Source organism: Syngnathus scovelli, chromosome 3 (assembly GCF_024217435.2).
Source record: "Syngnathus scovelli strain Florida chromosome 3, RoL_Ssco_1.2, whole genome shotgun sequence".
In the NCBI taxonomy this organism is placed as follows: domain Eukaryota; kingdom Metazoa; phylum Chordata; class Actinopteri; order Syngnathiformes; family Syngnathidae; genus Syngnathus; species Syngnathus scovelli.
The window spans coordinates 17,959,803-17,979,743 of record NC_090849.1 but is presented as its reverse complement, the minus strand read 5'-3'; the positions used below and the strand labels follow the sequence as shown (position 1 = coordinate 17,979,743).

General features: G+C 42.2%; 3 protein-coding genes across 10 annotated transcripts; all 3 read right to left on the bottom strand.

The window, feature by feature from the left end:
* Window positions 1-26: 26 nt before the first annotated feature.
* Window positions 27-4,398, bottom strand: LOC125994640 (coiled-coil domain-containing protein 112). 7 transcript variants are annotated; one of them, XM_049764026.1, is made up of 14 exons: window positions 4,267-4,398; window positions 3,441-3,526; window positions 3,154-3,275; window positions 2,936-3,025; window positions 2,584-2,659; window positions 2,032-2,158; window positions 1,841-1,960; window positions 1,615-1,752; window positions 1,303-1,403; window positions 1,101-1,221; window positions 907-1,035; window positions 521-619; window positions 311-429; window positions 27-206 (listed from the first exon to the last, which is right to left on the bottom strand). In XM_049764026.1, exons 1-14 carry the CDS (start codon window positions 4,327-4,329, stop codon window positions 176-178), a joined length of 1,422 nt encoding a protein of 473 aa, XP_049619983.1. In that variant the 5' UTR covers window positions 4,330-4,398; the 3' UTR covers window positions 27-175. The 7 variants fall into 7 exon arrangements, with proteins under 7 accessions (XP_049619983.1, XP_049619984.1, XP_049619985.1 ...); XM_049764027.1 differs by having other exon boundaries at window positions 907-1,032; XM_049764028.1 differs by having other exon boundaries at window positions 907-1,014.
* Window positions 4,399-10,632: 6,234 nt separating this feature from the next.
* On the bottom strand, window positions 10,633-16,676 carry fem1c (fem-1 homolog c). Its single transcript, XM_049764020.2, has 6 exons — window positions 15,401-16,676; window positions 13,404-13,573; window positions 13,130-13,318; window positions 12,417-12,928; window positions 12,140-12,316; window positions 10,633-11,805 (listed from the first exon to the last, which is right to left on the bottom strand). The coding sequence occupies exons 1-6, from the start codon at window positions 15,942-15,944 to the stop codon at window positions 11,541-11,543; spliced, it is 1,857 nt and encodes a 618-aa protein (XP_049619977.1). The 5' UTR covers window positions 15,945-16,676; the 3' UTR covers window positions 10,633-11,540.
* A 551-nt stretch (window positions 16,677-17,227) lies between these two features.
* tmed7 (transmembrane p24 trafficking protein 7) lies at window positions 17,228-19,903 on the bottom strand. 2 transcript variants are annotated; one of them, XM_049764030.1, is made up of 4 exons: window positions 19,785-19,903; window positions 19,297-19,509; window positions 18,713-18,958; window positions 17,228-18,496 (listed from the first exon to the last, which is right to left on the bottom strand). In XM_049764030.1, the coding sequence occupies exons 2-4, from the start codon at window positions 19,456-19,458 to the stop codon at window positions 18,260-18,262; spliced, it is 645 nt and encodes a 214-aa protein (XP_049619987.1). In that variant the 5' UTR covers window positions 19,459-19,509; window positions 19,785-19,903; the 3' UTR covers window positions 17,228-18,259. The 2 variants fall into 2 exon arrangements, with proteins under 2 accessions (XP_049619987.1, XP_049619988.1); XM_049764031.1 differs by lacking the exon at window positions 19,785-19,903 and adding an exon at window positions 19,581-19,778.
* Window positions 19,904-19,941: the final 38 nt, after the last annotated feature.

Here is a 19,941-nt window from a genome sequence, read left to right as displayed (position 1 = left end):
AACTGTGATGCCAACGTGCTAAACACCTATTTTGAATTATTTAATGAAAGTGACAGTGGGTAATTTGGTACAAAAAAACATTTCACCCTAATCAGATCAATTAATACCAAAGCAACATTTGGAAAAATGACTAAATACAATTACTCTGTAAAAGCTGTGTGAATGCTTTAAGTCTTCACAGCCCCAGTCTCCATGTGGGAATAGTTCTGAAAACAATACAAATAACTCAAATTTAGGTTTTAAAGAAAAATGTGAACAAAAAACACCATGAAGTGTATTTACCAGTCAGATTAATACAAAAACAACAGACCTGTGAGACATGAGAAGTGGAGTTCCTCCTCCCGAAGTTCTCATGCTCTTCATGCGCTCCTCCCATCCCTTGGTGGGTCGTGTCAACCTAGATGGGTCTCTGACTATGTGACCGTCCACCTGTGCCAGGAAAAGGACAATTAAAAAAAAAAGTAACTCACTAAACACAGTGTATAGACATGTTAGTTCTGTTTGTATCGGCACTTCTCACTTTGTCCTTCAGCTTCGCCATGATCCTCTCCAGACGCTCTCCGTCTTCCTTTTGCCTCAGCAGCTTTTCCTGACGCTTGGTCTGCACTCGCTCGAGATCCTACAGTGAAAAAAACAAAATGCAAATGTGCTAGGGTGTGACCATGAACAAAACAAGTGCTATAAAAGGGTTGCATGTAGAAAGAGGCCCACAAATACATTTAACAAATGCTCACCCATCATGCCATTTTCTATACTTTGTGTTCTATCCTGGTTGTCACTGTCGACACATATACAATGAAGACAACCAACCATTCACACTCACAGGAAAAAGGTTCCCATGTTCAAAATATTAAAGTATTGGGGTTGTCAAAACTACATATCCCATGATCCCAGAATGTCAAGTACCCTTTTAATCGAGGACTGGATGGCTTTTGTTGTCTCCTTTCTCTTCCTTGTCCGCCTGTGGTTGCCCTCTTCACCTTGCAGTTGCTCACGGGGCCTCGGCTTGGCCTCCTGCTGACGGCAATGCACCTGCTGGTCAAATTAAGCATTACACAGAAGTGTCAAGCTTCATCATGCATTTGCTGCTCATTCCGCACCTTAGCCTTTCCATTTTTGTGGCCCTCCTCTGGTCGTTTCTGCTCCTCTGCCTGCAGCTCTTTGCTTCTCTTGACCTCCTTCCTCATCTCCGGTCGCCGAGCAGACTTCTTCTCCTCACTTCTAAAAAGTAACATAACAATCTCAAATGAACATTTTGCTTTTCTGTTTGTACTTTTACTCTCTTGCTTGTTCTTCTGGCACCTTGCGTCTTTCTTCCTCCTCTCAACTTCTTCCACTTCCACCTCTTTCTGCAAATGCGTTTGGCGTGCCAATTGCTTCTTGTTCCTCCACCTTTGGATGGCCTGCGCATGATAAGCACTATGTGGGATCTTTCACGCTTGTCTGCATTCTCATCACATGTAAGAGTTCAACATTAAAAGAGTAATTGTTCATCCAGCTGCGCAGTAAATAGTGATGGATAATTTTTAAAATGTTCTATTAAATAGTATCAATTGAAGATTAATACTTTTATTCAGGGTTATTGTCCATTTTGGAGTCACATTTGTTCATTACCTCTCTCCTCTTTTCTTGCAGGTAGATCAGCTCTTGGTACCAGCGCTCATGTTCCTCAATCTCCTCCTGACTTTTACCGGGTAGATACAGTTTGGCTTCTTTCCTGAAGCCTGCCCGCCCACCGTGCTTCGTCCATGCCTGTCAATCAAGCAGATGATTCATCCACGATGCAATTACATTTTCAAAAAGGTGCCTAATGTAAAAGCGTCCAGGGGACGTATCGTACCTTGAGGAAAGCCTGGTGATCAAACTCCTCCCAACCGCCGCAGACGCCTCCCGTCTTTTGAAGGAAAGCTTCCAGAGCTCGGACCTCGGAAGGGAGGTCTTGGTTCAAGGCTTTGCCCTGCTGCCAAGACAACACACGACTTCAACATAATTAAACAGAGAAGAGAACGAGGAAGAGGAGGAGATGTGAACCTTAACAGCTGAAGCAGCAGAGACTTTAGAGCTTGACTTTCTGGGCTGACTCCAATTTTCAACCTTCCTCTCATAGGCTTCCATCTCCAGTGAGCACGTCCTCTCCTCTTTTAACAATTCTCCGAAGCTACAAGAGAAGCAGAGAACAGCCTAATTGAATTACTTCTGTACACTGCATGTATTTTTAGTGTTACCTCCAAAGTGGAATACATAATAGTCCATGATGCTCGTTGACTTTCACTTTTTGTTCTCATGTCAGGACAATTTTCCTCACAGGAACTAAGACGAGTTGAGTTATCCCGGTTCAAAGTGCTTCATCATCTGTACATGAGTCATTCCTAACATACTTACTAAATTATATACACATATAATGTGCAAGGCCACTAAGAAAAAGCTAAATATAATAACATTAGTCATTTTTTTATACACACAAAGAATAAGATTTGCTGCTGGCTCACATGATAATTTAAACAGTACCACTTTTGTGGCATTTTAAATTTGGACATTCTCCTGCAATATTTTCCAAAATCGGTGTCTGGAAAGTGTTTTTACCATATGCGCTGCTCCTCTTTCAAATTGTTGATTGAAAATTCCAACTCAGACATGCTCTCCTTCAGCTTCTCAATCACTGCAAAATAAACAACTGTTACTCTATTGATCTTTTAAAAAAATAAAATAAAAAATACTAAAACTGTTACAAAGGGTTACAATATTATTATATAAACATTTTTGCAAATAAGGCCTCTGTCTGTTTTTTGATGAACAGCACTCTCCTGCTGATGTATTTTACTGTTGGTCATGATGGTGGTACATGGGGAGATAAATATTTTTCTATCACAGAATGGAATTCGTTCAACTTTGGAGATCCCAATCTGTTACTAAAAAGTTAAATGGTGTGACTTACACTCTGTACTTGGTGTCATGTCTATTAATTGTTGCTGGAATTCTTTGACGCCATCTTTAATCTTAGCCAGCTGCTTTCGCAGTTGCGTCTCTGAAGGAGGAAACAAGAAAACTAAATGAAGAGAAACACGATAAAGTCCAACAAACCGGAATGAACAGAATTACAATGACGACCCCGAGGGCATGTTTAAGTGGTAATATGAACAAGCTATGACCCACTATGTGCACTTCTCTGTTCAACCAGTGTTTTCTCATACTCGTCCAGCTCTGTTGCCATGTCAGACCATCCATTTTTCTTACACTCGACACTCAACGACCTGTCTTTTTCCAACCTGTCAACCCTGGGAATAAAGACACGTAAAAAAATAACAAATTAATCCACTGTCCCAAAAAACTAGTCAAATTATTATTCCTGGGGTTAAAGTCACAAGAAAAACTAATTATTACAAAGTTTCAAACAAACTAACATTTCATTTGAATTTCATTTGTTATTTCATTCAACTTACAGTCTCCTGGTGCTTTGGGCTTCCTTGAGAAACTGGGTGGCTTTCAGTCTGAACTCTTTCTGTTCCTCACTGGCCCGAGAATCAACCTGTGCCATGCAATAATGTGCATCTTGGTAAATTTTTACTTTTACTTAGTCTTGAGAGGAAATGTAAATATGTTCTTACTATCATAGCTTACAGCTAACAAATAAAATCCCTCAATAAATAAAGTATGACATAATGTTATTTATTTTAAAATATAAATTACACCGGAATTCCGCTTCTGATATTAATTTCACTACATGAATCTGTAAGAATTCTCCTTTCTAATTCGAACTCAAGTGCTGAATAAATGAACATGTTAAAAATATTCTGATTTATTGCATTGCACTACTCAAATAGAGTCAGAACAGAAAATAACAATATAGAAACACATTTTATGTCTATTTAGCTAGTTATGGCTTTAAGTGGCAGCGACATCATTTTCTTTTCTTTTTATGGCAGTGACGTCATGATTCAGGAGCATAAGAGTCGTGACGTCATAAAGGCGACAGCGAAACAAAAGCAACTTCACAAACAACACAATATTTTATTCTTCCCTATAACTATGACATACAATTAAAAAATTACTAATACTAGCTACTCGTATTTTTGGAAAAAGTCACCTGAAAAGTGGCACGTTTTGGTCTCATTTAACTTTGAACATTAACCACACCACCTCGCTGGCTTCGACATTTTGCTATGCACTGTTTTGTGTATAAATTACAAAACACAAAACCCGAAAATAATATCTCCTGTCTACAGCAAATAACTCTGTCTTTTAAGTTATGTATATTGTCTATTTTACCGTGATGGCTCCCGAGGATTGTTGACGGGCGGTTGCTATCGCTGCCATGTTGGATTGAGGCATTTTGAAGCAAACGGAAGCGTGCTTGGCGTAAAAGGAGACTGAGGCGTTATGTGCCTAATATCCAGCAGATGGCGGTGTAGTGCTTAGTAACGTAGGCCGACTCCTTAAGTGAGCTTCAAAATAATACAGTGACATTTGGATTTGATGTCTTTTTCAATATTTCGTTTTCATATTATTTGATCATCTTATAAGCTCCCTGCGACTATTTCTGTCAATGTGCAAAACAAAGCATAATATTATTGTGGCAATATTAAATTAATGATCCGTGAGCAACAAACTACATCAAGTAATTCATTAAAGCCCTTGACAAAGACTTTCCTGTTGTATAATCATGTAACTGTGTTGTGAAGTCTATAAATCAAAATTTTAAATAAATCAACACTAGGATTCCTTTTGCAGCAACCTTTTGATGTGTTAGGGCTAGTGGCTATAAAAAAGTCAGGTGACAGGCACAAAGAGTATAAATAGACAGCGGAGTCCATTATTGGGGTGCACATATGGAGGATGTGGGAGCTGTCTCGTTGCTGCAAATAGCAGCTGCTTCTTTGGACGACTGTGGTGCTTCCACTTCCTATCTATGTCCTTGGCTAAACCCCCCTTGGAGAGTGCATAAACGTAGGCTGCTACTATGCACACATCGACTGGCAAAGTGGCCTGACGCTTGGGGACAGGCACGTGCATGCAATGAGATATAAAAAGAGGCTAGAGCCAATGCCCTTTCTCTGTCTGAAGAAAGAGTGCCCTTCTTTCCGAAGCCTTTTTTTTCCAGCAAATCAATTTAGTCTCCATATTTGCCATGTGCCTCCTGAATCAAATTGGCTGTGTTCACACCCACTACGGTGAAAAATCCCCTTTTTTCACATTGCGCCCCCTTGTACAAGTTTCCCAAAATACCTGTACTTAATCCAGTCCGCCACTGTGCAGACTTAAACCGCGCCTCAGGCCTGACTGAGATGATCTGTTGAGTTGTGATCTATCATGTCATGTTAGATGACAATAACTTGTGCCAAATTCAATTCCAGTGTGAACCCAATGGCATCACAGCAATACACTGAAAACCCCAGTTGACCTCCATTTGTGATGCAACACAGTGCATTGTGACCCCTGTTGAGTAGTACATAGTTGGCAGTATATATATTAACACAAGGGAACTCTAAGGAGTCTAGCAATCATAAGGCTGGTTTGTTTTCACCCATTCTTATGAATATTATATTCGTGAAAGTGATGTTGGGAGATGCCAGATGAGGTGTTTATTGCGAGCTGTCATTTGCGGCAGTGTTTTGATCGCTGGTGATGGACACCAGCAGCGGGCTGGAACATCCCACACAGTCTCTGTGGACATTGGATATGCTCATGTGCCTTATGTGACAAGCTGTTTTTAACACTAACCAACTGCACTCCTCTCAGTACTAGGTTTTAAACATTGGGACAATCTGGTGGACAAATGCCAATAAGTAATTCATATTTAGCAGCATTGCTATTAAATTGGAAAAAAAAGCATTTTGGATTTTGACCTGCCTGTCATTCATTATATGTGGCTCAATTTAGCCATAGAGAAAACTGAAAAAGCCTCTTTGATCGAAGCTGAAATATTTTCAGCATCAAAGAAGTCAAGTGGCCTTTGATTCTAACAGCCGTAGATAATCACGTTATTGGAGTTAAATCAATTCAGTAATGGAAACTTATTCTAGAGATAAGGGAATCATTAAAGATGGAAAATTGTAAGGGCGTAGATAAAGTGAATGTTATCACTTCAACGGCCGTGCAGGCCTTCCCTGTTGAGTAACACTGGTGGTGCACAAACATAGACTAGCGTTAAATCAAACGCAGCTGATGCGGGAAGCGACACCGTTCCATTAAACCGTGGATTTGTTTCTTCGTATCGTAAGATCTTGAATATACTAAAGTTCCAGCTTGGCTATGGAGGAGTACATTCGTCCTTGCGTCGATCAGAGCTAATAATGGTGGGTGACACAGATATCCAGCAAAATGCTAGACACTGGCTGCTCAGTTTTGGACGGGAGAGGGATTTCATCACCATGACGACTGGGGTGGAGCTAAGGCTTGTTACAAAAACTTGAGTCACTGTGACTAAGTTAGCAACGTTTCTGCTCTAGTTTGTGACTTTTACATGCCCCCAAGCAAGTCACTTTCAAAATAACGACTTGTCGCAATAAATCTAGTGACATTCCGTGGCATTATTGGTTACTTCTGAAGAAGTTGAGACTCCTTCCAGATCAGATGTTTAGCCTTTGGCTTCCAGACTGCAAACAAAAGGTCACCACTGACTAATTTAATCATAGAGAACTGGAATTTATGAATTAAGAGTTACGCACGTCTAGCATTACATAGGTAGCTGTAAAATTGTGTTATTGAACGTTGTTAGGGTTTTCAGGTTAGTTTGATCCTATGATTATGTTGGAATGTAGACTGTAATCTCTAACAAACGTGCTTCATATTTTCAGGATCTGAGCTTGTTGCCTAGCTTAGCATCGCATTGTAGCTCAGTTGCTTTTGATTGGTGCCCACAATTACCGCCGACGCCAAACCATCTGCCACAAAGTTGAAAGGGGTGACTCATCAGGTCTACCTACGTTCCTCTGAGAATTCCATCCCCTCCAATGGGGTATTTTTCCTTTTTTCTGCCCGTCTATCACCATGTACCATACACACCCACTTCAGCATTTCACTGCTGTGACTCACAGCCTAGGATGTGGGCGCAAATGAAAGGTGTTGTGATAAAAGAGCAGTCACGGCAGAATGCACAGCTTGGCCTATATGACGACTTATTTAGCATTCATCAGTAGCCTTCTGCCGTTCGAATCACAGTAAATTTCCATTTGAACTTGGTTGCTAACCAAAACAGCAGCACATAAACAGTGCCTCATATTGAAAACTGAAATGTTTCTGACCTGAAAAAAATTGGAGACCAATGGTTTTGTGTCCTATAGCTGTCACTTTTTTTCTCCCCAACTTTCCAAGGCGAGTTTTGGAGGGGTCGTGTTATGTTCCCCTATAATGTGTCCCCGTGTTGAACTTAGAATTCATCACGCCGGCTAATTCCCTATTTATACTATTTATAAACGTCTTGTTTTGACAGCTGACTCAAAAGCAGAAGGTCTTGATCAAAGCATGCAATCACTCACACCCTCTCTCTGAATATGTACAAAATATACACACGTGCCTGGAAGGGCTGAGTTATCCAGCCATGGGTCGTGCTCCAGACAAAAGTATCGGATTCATGGCGCATTGATTGGCATGTTAATACTCTGCCCATCTATTTTAGCTCTTACGTAACAGGTCACGTTTTCCCCTCTGCGATCACTTTCTCCATGCCGAGTCCATCTCGGCTTCTTGTCTTGCACTCACCCAGCTAATTAGATAAATGCTCCTTCTTAGGAAAACGGTGACACATTTAGACGTCCTCAATGCAATTTGGGACCGTTTTGGCCCAGTAATAGGCTCGATACATTGGAAAAGTAGAGCAGGAAAAATACTCTCCAAATGTAATTGCATTTATTAATATTACATTTAAAAAATAGTAACTAATATTTTCTTAATGGTATGTACACATGTGAAAAAATAAGTGAATTAATTAAATGTGTATAATAGATTATTATTAAAAATATCATAATAAATGCACAACAATGTGAATTAAAAAATATTGTTAAAAATCTGCAAAAATAAACTATTAGATACATTATATATACTGTAATAAATAAAAATAAATGCAATGCGTGATAGGATTTTTACATAGCACAATTACTTAAATCATATTTCAATAGTTTTGGGAATTAAGAAAAAAAAACAATTTGTAGAACACACAATGTTTTTTTTTTAAATGGATGGTTGAACAATTATATATTACTTTTTTAAACCAACACAATGAATTGGGTGTATAATATATTTAAATGCCAGGGAAATCGAATGTGTCCACGCCTTGGGAACCTCCAACACGTGAGTCAAGTCAACAACAGTATGCTTTTCACTTGCCTAAAATATCACCGGGTGGCTTCCTCGACTAGCCGATACGTTTCTTCGGGTTTCATAAGGGAAAGGCAACGTGCGAGACTCATCTCAGTGTGTGCGCGTATAATATCCCAAGCTATTAATACTTATTTGCTGCAACGTGTGAAAGGTGACACTACATGGTGCACAGTCACTGCTTGCTTCAGGAGTTTTCAAACTGTGGGTTGTGGGGCCTAAAATAAGTCCACAATAATAAGGATGCTCATTGTCATTTTCATGTATTTAATGCATTCATATCAATGAATAAATAAACTAAACCATTTATATTTTTTATTTATTATGCTATTGCTCAGCTGATAAAATATTTTAACGTCTTGTTTTTATTTATTTTTTACATTGTCAAACAATTTGTGTGTTGATACTAATTTTAAAGTATTCTAAACCATTTTGAACCACACTGAATTGCAGGCATGAAATCAATTCTGATGATTTTTCATAAATGTAAGAAATAAAAAATTCCACAATCCACATTGTGGATGTGAAATGTTATAATAGTCCTAAACATCAAAGTTATTGACTAAGTAAGTAACATTTGAATATCTTTAACTGTCCATCAAGTGTAAAAAGAAGTTCACAACTGTATATTAAAAACAAGAACTCACCCACAACTCGGACAATGGCGGCAGCTGTACAGAGGGAAGGTCACTGCTTGTCCTTTAGTCTTCAAAACTAAAAGCCAAAGAAAAAGCACACCTGTGGCATTCACCCTAGATATATGCTAATGCGGCTTTAGAGGTTCCGCTATCATATATCTGTTGTGATTGTGTTGTAGTGATTCTCCTGGTGTGCTATAAATACACACAACGGATGTCACTTGGAGACAGGGAACAGAGTTCAGTGACTGAGTCCCAACAGGTACCCACACGTGGCGGCCCAGCTTCATGTAGGGCACCTTCCCAACTGGGCATTATTCTCGACTAAATATAGACTAAGCTCTAGGCTGAACTCAGATCAGTGGCAAAAAGCTAGCAAAAGAAAGCAACAATGACACTTTAGTGACAAAAGGCCGAGCAACCTGATTTTGTGTGATAACAAATTGTGTGTTCGGTCAATTGAAGCGAATGAATGCTATCCCGCATCGTCACTAAAGTTTTGATTCCACACCTACACCAAGTCTACGTAGGTTATTTTGCGATAACACACATTTGCGTCAGATAAGTCAGTCCGTTCGCCGTTTACTGGCTATGAATCAGAGCTGCGTGACCTCTTCCAAGGTTTATTTATATCACGGGTGTGGTTAACAAAGCCACGTGACGTAAAGATACACCAAAGGGTAATTTTCAAAAGTTATTGTGAGACTTTTAACGCAGGATATCAGCAGCCATTCCATTAGCCTCCGTGGCTCTTTTGGCTTGGAGGGCTAGCTGTATAAACAAGCTGTAAATCACCAGCATGGTTTTTTCTTAGCTACTTCTAGGAGCCAAGTGGACCTACAGCACGAGTAAGTTGTGTGATGTTGAAAGGGCAAAGGTTTCTGTGGTTGAAAGTGTTTTCTGAGGTGGTATTTTCTGATAAAATGTCCTGTCAGCAAAAGCGTAAAAGCGCATTAGCTGATTAGCCTCATGCACTCAGCAATTTGTTGCAATGGGTGTGTGCACATTTGCGTCAACAGCAGCGATCAAAAGACGTACGGCAAAACATTGAAATGAAGCAATTACAGAAGCTTCAAGTGCACAGATGTCTGCCAAGGATTAAGCATTTTCCAGTGACATCCTCACTGACATGATCTATTACAACAAAAATGTAAAGGAAAAAAAAAATAAAACCAAACACTTGCAAGCATTTAAAAAAAATCCCACTTTCAAAATATGGACAGGTTTACACTTTTCATATTTAAGTCACCTTTTAAATATGTTTTCAGGAACAGTTTTTAAAAGGATAAATGATCTTTGTCACATTTAATTTTGAGATGTTCTCCAAATTAAATGTGACAAAGATATTTTGTATTATTAATTTCTAAAATAATGAGACATTCTGTATTAAAATGAAAATATATATTTTCAGATATTCCGATGTATTCGATAAAACAAAACACTCAGTGAATTGAGTACAAATGAATCACTTATCAATTTAAAATATTTTCATAAATGGTATATTTTAGCTATTTTGGATTAGATTTGGAAGTTGCATTTGATTGAAAATCTGCTTGGAGCATTTAAGATATGCTCTCAAAAATGTATTGTGTGGCCTTGATAAAATACCTCCCAATCCAGGAAATTAAATCAACAATTTTGGATAGAGTTGCACACAATGACAAAAAAAGCAAAGACGTGGCCAAGTGCAACATAGGTTTATTGTCAAACTGATTCATTAAAATGCAATCAGGATTAACGTTGTATCCAATCTTAATCTCCGCTGTAAGTAAAGTGCTGATTCAGACCAAGTTGCCCCTGGGAGTCGTCATACTTATTTTTCCCCATTTCAAACTGTCCGGGGGAAGAAAAAAATGGGGGATATCCACTGTGATATGAATTCCAACAAATGATGAAAAAGCCCTTTTTTTCTTATCTCTGCCATTCAAAAGCTTCACGTCTAATTAAAAAAAGCGAGAATGTGCAAACATGATCATTCGGAAAGCTTTAAGGTTGAGAAACGAAAAAACCAGCGGCGGCAGCCATCTTGGAACACTGCGGTCAAAAGATGGCCTTTTTGGGATCGGACAAAAGGGGAATCCCGACGGCAGTGATGAGGTAAACGCAAATGAGTTATATGCCACAGACGAGAGAATGAAAAACAGTCACTTTCCAACAGCCGAGCCTGTGCATAGAAGGAATTGAATAAAGCACTTATGGTGTTAGCGGACCCCGTAGCCAGCTTTGCCTTCTAAATGTAAAGCTTTTATTTTTTTTAAATGGCTTCTGCTGTAGAATCCACACCAGTTTTGTAGAAATGAAAAATATAAACACGATTGTGAACGTTGTTGGCAACTATGATGGGACGAGGAAGAAAAATCAAAGACCTGAAAAGTCCCAGCAAAAAACAGCATATTTTGTTTTCGTTGCATGGAGAAAAATCTCTCAAGTCTTCTGGGATAATAAATAGCATTTGTGTGAATATGCCAAGTTTTTTTCCTAGAGCAAAAAAAAAAAAAAAAAAAAAAAAAGTACAAATCCAAGTTGCTAATCCAATCTTGTTTATTCCACTGAGTTGGAGTTCAATTCGCCATTGTTGACTTCCAGTCATTATCTGTGGAGCAGCACGAAGGCCTCCAGTTTTTCCGGGATGTTCCCCTGGTAGTGGAGGCTGTGCTTGACGATGACGCGGGCAGCCAGGCACTGAAGCGTGGTGTGGTTGATGGGCTGGACGATATTGCGCGCCAGCTCCTTTTCGTCCAGGAGCTCACAGGCCGTCTGCTGGAAGGCGTTGGTGCTGTCAAAGTGAGCGCCGCCTGACACCAGCAGGTTCATGATGTCGGCGTGGCCGTTGGATGCGGCGATGTGGAGTGGGCTGGCGAGCCAGAGCGGTGGTGGGTGGAGGAACAAACAGTGGCATCACACACTAGGCTCGAAAAACCTTTTCCTCCCCACCGTTGAGCAATTTTCAAGCACATTTGAAGTCAAAAACATTTGTATTACTAACTACAATCATAATATCAAAAGGCTCTCTCTAGTCGTATGCAGAAGAATTACTGAATGTTCAACTGTGCGTAATGTTACATACACTAGCTTTTTTTTATTTTCTATTTATTAAATAAAGTATTACAATACGTTTGCATTTAATCATTAAAGTATGATTTTTAACTAAATAAAACAGATTGAAATTAAGTTCAGTTGAGACAAACCTGTTGTGGTTGTCATCTCGACTATCTACGTCGGCGCCGCACTCGAGCAGGATGGCGGTGACTGTGAGCGAGGGGAATTTGCAGACCGGGTAGCGGCCCACGCAGGTGGTGTTGCGGTCGGCGGCCAGGTGGAGCGGGCTGAAGCCGTTCTTGCCACGTGGCTGCAGCTTCAAAAACCTGATTGATTGGATGGGAAAAGGTAAGAAAACTATTTTAAAAACTGTTTTTGTGGTAGATTGTCCATCCATTTTCTCTCGCAGACGATGAGTCTCTGTACCTATAGATGGTCTCCTTCTTAAAGTGGTCCTGCTCCGTGGTGCACGGCACTTTCTCCAACAGACAGATGAGATGCAGGATGATAGACAGCGCCTTGCTGAGCTGGGCGGGATCCAGCGGCTGCGAGCGCCTCTGGCGGACGGCGCGTTCGATCTCCAGCACGCTTTTGGACAGGATGCCCATCAGGTCTTTGAAAGAGACAGACGTGCCCAAGAGTCCCTTAGCCCGATCCTGCAGCATGAAGGAGAAGAGCTCGGCGAACGACAGCAGGCTGGACGCTGTCATGGGGCTCAGGGGGTCCAGATTGCTCTGCTGCATGTCCAAGGCGTACTTCCACAAGTTGATACAGCGCTCAAAGTTGCCCGAGTCGGCGTAGACGGCACCGCGGTACCGGATGTAGTAGGACGTGTCCGGGTGTTGCGGGCCCAGAATTCGCTCGCGGATGAGCAAGGCCTGCATGCGCATCTCGTCCGGGTCAGATATGAGCCCGTCCAGTTCCTCCGCGTTTGTCACCTGTGAAATGGAAATAAGAGTTATTCAGAGTTGATCATTTTCTGAGTCTTAATCGAATTAAACGAACTGGAGGGGCAGGACCAAAGCTTTCCTTTCGGTCAATGCAACTTGCAAAATTTGATGACTCGTCACAAAATACTAAACTCAAATAGCTCCACGTGATGAGACTCGCTGTTGCGAAAGACAGTTTTAAACACTCACCTCACGGGCATAGTCGTAAGCCATGATCCGCTGCTTGGGTTCAGGTTTATGGACCACGCAGTTGCTGTCTATGTATCTTAAATCCATGGCTTTTTTCCAGTATTTCAAAGCTCCCAGCAGGTCTCTCTTTTTATCCACAAAGGTGGCCCCCAGGAGCTCCAGTGCGTTGATGCGCTCCTTGTGGCTTGTCTAAACAAGAGCGGAGAGTCAAATGTTTGTTTTCTGAAGTGGTGACAAAGGCAAGAGCTACAAAGTCGTAGTTGGAGAGCCTCACCTGCTTGTGCGCGGTTAGGTAGTCAACAATGTTGGTGTGGCCCGTGACGCTGGCGGACAGCAGCGGCGTCATGCCGTAGCCATCCTGCTCCATGGACGCCCGGTATTGCAGCAACATCCGCATAATCTCCAGACTGCCCGACTCGGCGCAGTCGTGAAGCGCAGTGTTACCTGAGAGAAGACCCCCAAAACAAAAATGGTTGACCATTTGGTAGTGCTTAAAAATTCGAGGAAAACGAATAGAAATCGACATAAATAAATAGAGTGCCTTTCTCCTAATAGTGGTCTATTTCTGCATTGAATATAAATATGCTTCTTGTTCACGAGATGTGTCATGGTGGGAAATTCTCACCCCAACAGGAAATGGCAGAATTACTAGCTTTAACCTTACACAGCAAGCCAGGTTTGCTTTTACATGGTAACCAGGTCGCGTCAACAGGTAAAACCTGGTGAGCCAGAGATTTAAGACTGTGTGTTACTCTGAGCATTCGCAACACTGAGTGCCATCCTTATATTCAAATGGGCGTTTGCTATTCAGTGTTTTATAAATATATATGTGGTTCCCGTATTAGGGCAGGGGTGGGCAAATCATTTTCCAAAGGCCCCACGTGAGTAACTGGAACAGTTGCTTCCAGCAGAAATACTATCAAATTTCCTGCTTAGATTTGACCCACATGCCAAAGGACCATTTAAGGTATTTTAGGACATCTCAGAATAAGAAAAAAAAATATTAAAAAGGGGTGGGGAGGGTATGTGATGTAACTTGTGTCCAGTGGACTGACTACAACAATAATGTTATTCAAGAGACGGCCGACTTTGAGCGAGTGCATTTGAGGATTAATATCAACAAGCTTGTACCCGATTTAGGAGCTAGGGATGGTCTTGATTAAAGCAATGTCTGTGTGGTTAGTAGTGACCCCACCTCTTGAGGCCAACCCGATCTTGGGATAGATTGAGAAAGCCAGCATTCCGGCTTCAGAAGGGAGGACTAGTTCTTCCCGATAGTGTGCCGAGTGTTAAATAGTTAACCACGCATTCATAAATTATCCCTTTTTGTTTTGTTTAGGCAGGATTATAAGAAAATATCACCCCTAACGATTTATTAACAATTGATTTTTTGCCCTCAAATATTTTTGTCGTTTTTGTTTATCCAAACTTTGACAATTTCCAGAACGAGAGTAGACGTATAAAGTTCTTTAAGACACGCCCAGACTTGAAGATGACATAGTTTTGAGTCAACCATGAATGACTCTTCAAATGACTCATGCAATTGCTTTTCCTGGTGTTGTATTTGTTGTTCTAGACTGCTACACCTGCATAATAGCAAAAGGTGCATACGTGAACAATTGTTTGTCAATGTGCCCTGCAATTGGCAGGCGGCCAGTATAGGCTACACCCCGCTTCTCGCCCAAAGTCAGCCGGGTTAAGCTCCAGCTTACACGCCACTTCAATGGAGGATAAGCGCTACAGAAAAAGGATGGCTGCATTGGATTTCTCATGTCATGCACAATCATTGTGCAGTTGTGGTTTGCAGAGTAGAATGGCACTGCTAAATGAGGTAGCTCAAAAATATGAGTGCAGTCGGGTTGTCTCATTATGCGTCCATTAATCATCATATGCCCCGAGTGTTAACAAACAGAAAATTTGCCTATCACCTCACAGAAGCACTTCTTTTTTCCAGCCTTCCTCTACACAAGCTTTTTAATACAGCACACTGAGTAATTGTTCCAGGTATTGAGATTTGCCCATCCGTAGTAGTATGAGATGGACATTTGACTATTAATTGATTGTATATCAATTAATTGATGAATGTTACATACAATAAGTACATTTCTAATCACAATATTGTACAGGCCATTGTTTGCGAGCTTCTACTCATCCTGCACAAGGAGGCACGTACAATTACCGACCCCTTTATTATGGTACTTTTTTTGGTTTGGTTTGTGTGCTTCTTCTCATCGGCATTGAAAAACACGCTCAGTTACCAGCGCGACTTACCTTTAACACTCTTCCTATTGACGTCGGCGCCTCTTTCCAGCAGATACTGCGCTATCTCCTTGTGTCCCTTGTAGCAGGATATCATAAGGCATGTGTGCCCGTGCCTGTTGGCCACCTCCAGATCGGCCTTGTGCTCCACCAAGTACTTGACGATGTCCAAGTGGCCGTCGAAGCAAGCCGCCCGCAGCGGGGTCGAATTGGTCAGCGTCGTACTGTTGACGGAGGCACCGTGGCCGAGCAGCGACTGCACCACCTTCAGGTGGCCGGCGGCTGATGCGGCCCAGAGCGGCGGTGCACCCTCGATGGTCTCCCCGTCGAAGTTGACCGAGCCACCGACCTCAACGGGCGCCCGGCAACATTCGAGCAGGTACTCCACCAGGTCCAGGTGACCGTAGCGGGAGGCCATGAGGAGCGGCGTGGCGCCGTTTGTCTTCTCGCCCATTAACTTGCTCACTTCGCGTACATCTTTGTTCTCCAGGATCTTTTCGAGTAAGCGGAGCTTCCCGTCTCTGGCCGCGTTGAACACCGCCGTCTTTAAATCCATGTTTGGGGTAGAAACTCTTAGGGACGAGAACGAAGAGGAGGGAGGATCCCCGGGGATCCCCGGCAAAGTTAAGTGGTAGAAGCGAGTCGCAGGGGAGCCCTTTTGTTTACGGTTCGACTCGCCGTAACTGCTTGATTGTGCTTCCCTGCTTTAGAAGCCTACCGTTGGGGGATAACCCACCTGGAACTTAAAAGTCCACAGCTCTATTTTTAACTCTTTGTCCGGGATCGACCAACTTCCTCCAACTAGCCAGCTAGCCCGATTAGCTTGGCCTAGCCTTTCTCCGGCTCCTTTCGTGGTATCTCGCTCGAACACTCACCCTGAGAAATACCTCCGCCACCTGGAAGCACGGGCTCCTTTCCAGTTACTTCCCATTCGTGTCATAGTCCCAAAACATTACTCATGTGAGGTCGAATACGGAATTTCCCCGAGGGCCAGGAACGGAGGAAAGGGAAAATCCACCACCAGCGCCACAACACCCTCCTAATTTAACCTTTGAGATGCAATGTCGACGTCAACCGCTGACTTAGTCGACGAAACAAAAACAAGCTGGCCGATAAGTAAGAAAAACGAAAATGGTCGTGAGTGACCCGCGAGGAGCTGGACAATGATCCCAGCACCGAGAAAAAGGGGGGTTGATGACGGTGAGGTAAACAGGGGAGGGCGGCTGTCCACCCACGGATCCACCAAGTGATCACGACTCGGGTTGTGCCGAATAGCAGAACAGAAAACAGCGCTCCCCCTTTTCTCCCCTTCGTCAAGTGATTGACGTGCCGTGCGTCCAATTGCAGCGTGGCAAACATACCGGATGTAAGCCAATAGCGAAACAACAAATACTACGTACGGAAATAATTGAATAAAGTGTTCCGAATAAAAAGACAAAAATCAAATCGTAGTTTAATCCGTTTATGCTTGTTTTCCACCCACTGGAACAAATCTTAAATCACTGGCTTTTGTGGAATGATGTGGTGAATGTGATTATTTCGCTCTCTACAGGAATAAGGAAGCATAGCAAGGGAAATATTGTAGCCTGGGTCTTCAGGTTCCGACTTACGACATCTTTAGGTAACGAATTACGTCTTAACCTAGTTAACAGCAAATTTGAATCACATGGTTCTATTTTATCCAAACCTATTTTCGACACTGATTTAAAAAATAAAAAGCAAACTTTTCCCCCCAGCACATTTGGATGATTTGATGAATAGTTTACACAACATGGATTTGACCAAGCATTATAATTTAAATTACAAAAAGAGGTCTGAGTGGAAAGAAAACCACACCCGCGCATTTGAACCGAGAGTTTATTCAGTCATTACAATAACTTAACACATCCCCAGAGTGCCCACAAAACAGGTTTTTTCTTGAACGGGGGGAGAAAAACACTGCACATATGCAGTGATGTAAAACCAACAACAGGAAGGTTATGAGTTCCTATTGAAAGGAGGACTGCATCATACAGAGGACTAACTATATTTTGTTACAGGTTTTAAAGACTAATGCATGAGCTGTATTTTGTAAATCATTGTTTAAATTTGATTACAACAGATCAAAAAAAGAGGTGCAGACTTTTACTCTAAAGCTTCCTTTTAACAGGCACACAATTTGGTGATAGGTTTTGAAATGCATTAAAAATTGACTTGAGACGGGGGAACTCTTGACTTGAGACGGGGGAACTCGCAACATTTTACATTGTTTTCTCCTGAAAGTATGACGATTGTGACTAAGAAGCTCTACTGAAGCTTTACAAGTAGTTTATAATTGTTACCAGCAGACAGATCATGTGTAACAGTAACCGATACAAATGTAACTCTGCACAAAAGCGCTGGAATCACATCGGAGTAAGATCCAAGGATTAGGCATTATAGTTGAAGCTGTCATTTCTTTTTATGCATGAAGATTTGCAGATTTATAGTCTGAGAAAATTAACACATTTTGGGCTCAAGCGTCTGTGTGCGTTAGGGCTCCTGGCATGACTTGAATCCTCCCTTTTTTTTAGTCCCCAGGCAGTTTAACTAAAAATGGCTGACAAAGAGGACAACATTAAAAGAGGAACAAAAAAACCCAAATGATTTCAAATACTGAAAGGGCTATCGCCAACTATGTTCAGTAGTAGTAGATTTTTAAAAGCACAATCATTGTTGTGTACGCCCCTCCCCCAATCAAATCTCTCTGTATACGACAAATTTACATACAGTGTCTTTAAACAGCAGCTGAAAAAAGTGTGAAGTGATTCAAATCTCTCTGCTGTTAGAAGTCGCTCTATGAAAACAAGCCAAAAATGAACAAAAACAAACAAAAAAGGACATCAGGCCGGGTTACGACCCCACGCGGGTGGTGGTGGTCTTCTTGTCTGAAAAGAAGCTCCGGAGGAGGACCACTTGACTGATGCTGACAACCAGCAGGACCAAGGCCTCACCGATGGACCAAAAGGCCACACGCGTGTTCAGATCTTCAGCGCGGCTGCGTCCCTGTGCCTCACGGAGACGGAAGTGTGTCTGGTAGTCGATGACGGACTTGAGGGCTTCGTGGATGGACACGCAGGCTGACTCCAACTGAAAGAGCCAGATGGGAGATTTCAGGTGGGACGCGCACACGATATGGTGGCGCAACACATTCGGGTCACAGGTTGTCGTGGGTCATCAAAAATTGAGCCAATCTAAGTATTACTTAGTGAAGGGTGTATCATGCCTCTTTCCCAGTCCGCTGAGAGCTCCAGCTCACCCAGCACCCAAACAAAGTCAACTGATGGATGATTATCATCAACTCACGTGGGTGAGGGCGGTGGCCCTGTTCTCGTTCGGGAAGAGCGGTGGGTCGTCCCCGACCTGGAAGTCGAAGTAGACCGTCTTGTGCGTGAATGTGGAGAACTCGTTGCTGAAGCAAAATTTGTATGTGCCGTCCTTGGCGGCGGTGAAGGTGAAGCTGTCGTACTGCTTCTTCATCTCCTTGTAGAGCGTTACGCCGTCCGGATCTTCCAGGCGGCAGTCCACGTCATAATGGCCGCCAGTCACCACCTGGGAGAATGCACAATTAATATAAATAAATAAATAAATAAATAAAGTTAGCTGACACACAATTAGAGGCAGTTTGAATTAGGGGGAGGGGTGGTGGTGATGTGCATGCATGGATTGACAGTCAGAAAAGCAGCAAAGAAGTAACATCATTCTTTTTAGTTGACATTGTTTGCATCACTGGTCCATTTTTTGCAATTAAAAAAAAAAAAAATCAGTGCTTGAGACTGCCTGAGGACTCCAATTTTTCTCGTACGTAGCCAGAGCAAGAATGCAACTCCATCGTAAACCATAGGCCGACTGTTTGCAAAGGCAGCCGCGTTACAAACGTGCGTACACACCTGAAATTCCAGCGTGCACTTGGTTCCGGTGGTGATGTCCTCGTAGAAGCACTGTTTGGCGTTGTCGGGCAGTTCGAAAGTGAGCTCGGAGCCCAGCGACCAAGCGCACAGGAGGAGCTGGGCCCACAGCATCTGCAACATTACTCGCAACGAGCCGTACATGCTCTTTTAAAGGCTTAGAACCCAAGTCGAGTGAAATTTGGTGCGAGTGGCCTGTGGGAAAGAAAATAGATAGCACGTAAAAAAGCAGGAAATGACCCCAAAATGTAGAAAAAAATGCATACCCGGATTTGATCGTTAGCGGCGAGTTAGCTCAATGCTAACAGACGAGTTGTCTGGCCTGGTGTCATAGAAACGGGTATGCGTATGGACCCGAGCACACAGTACATATAACGCGACTATCTGTACGAACTTATATTTTGACATATAAAACTAAAACCTTCTAGTTATATGGCAACCCTTTTTTTCTATCGGCATTATTCACTCACCTCAGTATCTCACCCGGATACGACTAATTCTAGGAAACGTTATTACAAGCCGGACATACCCAATTGGCTCTCGTTTGCTAAAAGCCCGCCTTTGCCTCTCTCTCATTGGTTAGAATGAATTACAGCGGTGTCTCCGTTTTATGACGTATTTTGACGC

Excerpts from the sequence above, each read along its gene's own strand:
- LOC125994640 (XM_049764022.1), bottom strand. The coding sequence starts at position 4,329 with ATGCCTCAATCCAACATGGCAGCGATAGCAACCGCCCGTCAACAATCC. Across the intron at positions 1,961-2,031 it reads CTGCTGCTTCAGCTGTTAAG|CAGGGCAAAGCCTTGAACCA; the intron begins GTTCACATCTCC and ends TTGTCTTGGCAG. Across the intron at positions 430-520 it reads TGGCGAAGCTGAAGGACAAA|GTGGACGGTCACATAGTCAG; the intron begins GTGAGAAGTGCC and ends TTCCTGGCACAG.
- fem1c (XM_049764020.2), bottom strand. The coding sequence starts at position 15,944 with ATGGATTTAAAGACGGCGGTGTTCAACGCGGCCAGAGACGGGAAGCTC. Across the intron at positions 12,317-12,416 it reads AAGAAGGAGACCATCTATAG|GTTTTTGAAGCTGCAGCCAC; the intron begins GTACAGAGACTC and ends CCAATCAATCAG. Across the intron at positions 11,806-12,139 it reads CGAGATGACAACCACAACAG|CCCACTCCACATCGCCGCAT; the intron begins GTTTGTCTCAAC and ends CTGGCTCGCCAG.
- tmed7 (XM_049764030.1), bottom strand. The coding sequence starts at position 19,458 with ATGTACGGCTCGTTGCGAGTAATGTTGCAGATGCTGTGGGCCCAGCTC. Across the intron at positions 18,959-19,296 it reads AGTGCACGCTGGAATTTCAG|GTGGTGACTGGCGGCCATTA; the intron begins GTGTGTACGCAC and ends GCATTCTCCCAG. Across the intron at positions 18,497-18,712 it reads GGGCCACCGCCCTCACCCAC|TTGGAGTCAGCCTGCGTGTC; the intron begins GTGAGTTGATGA and ends TGGCTCTTTCAG.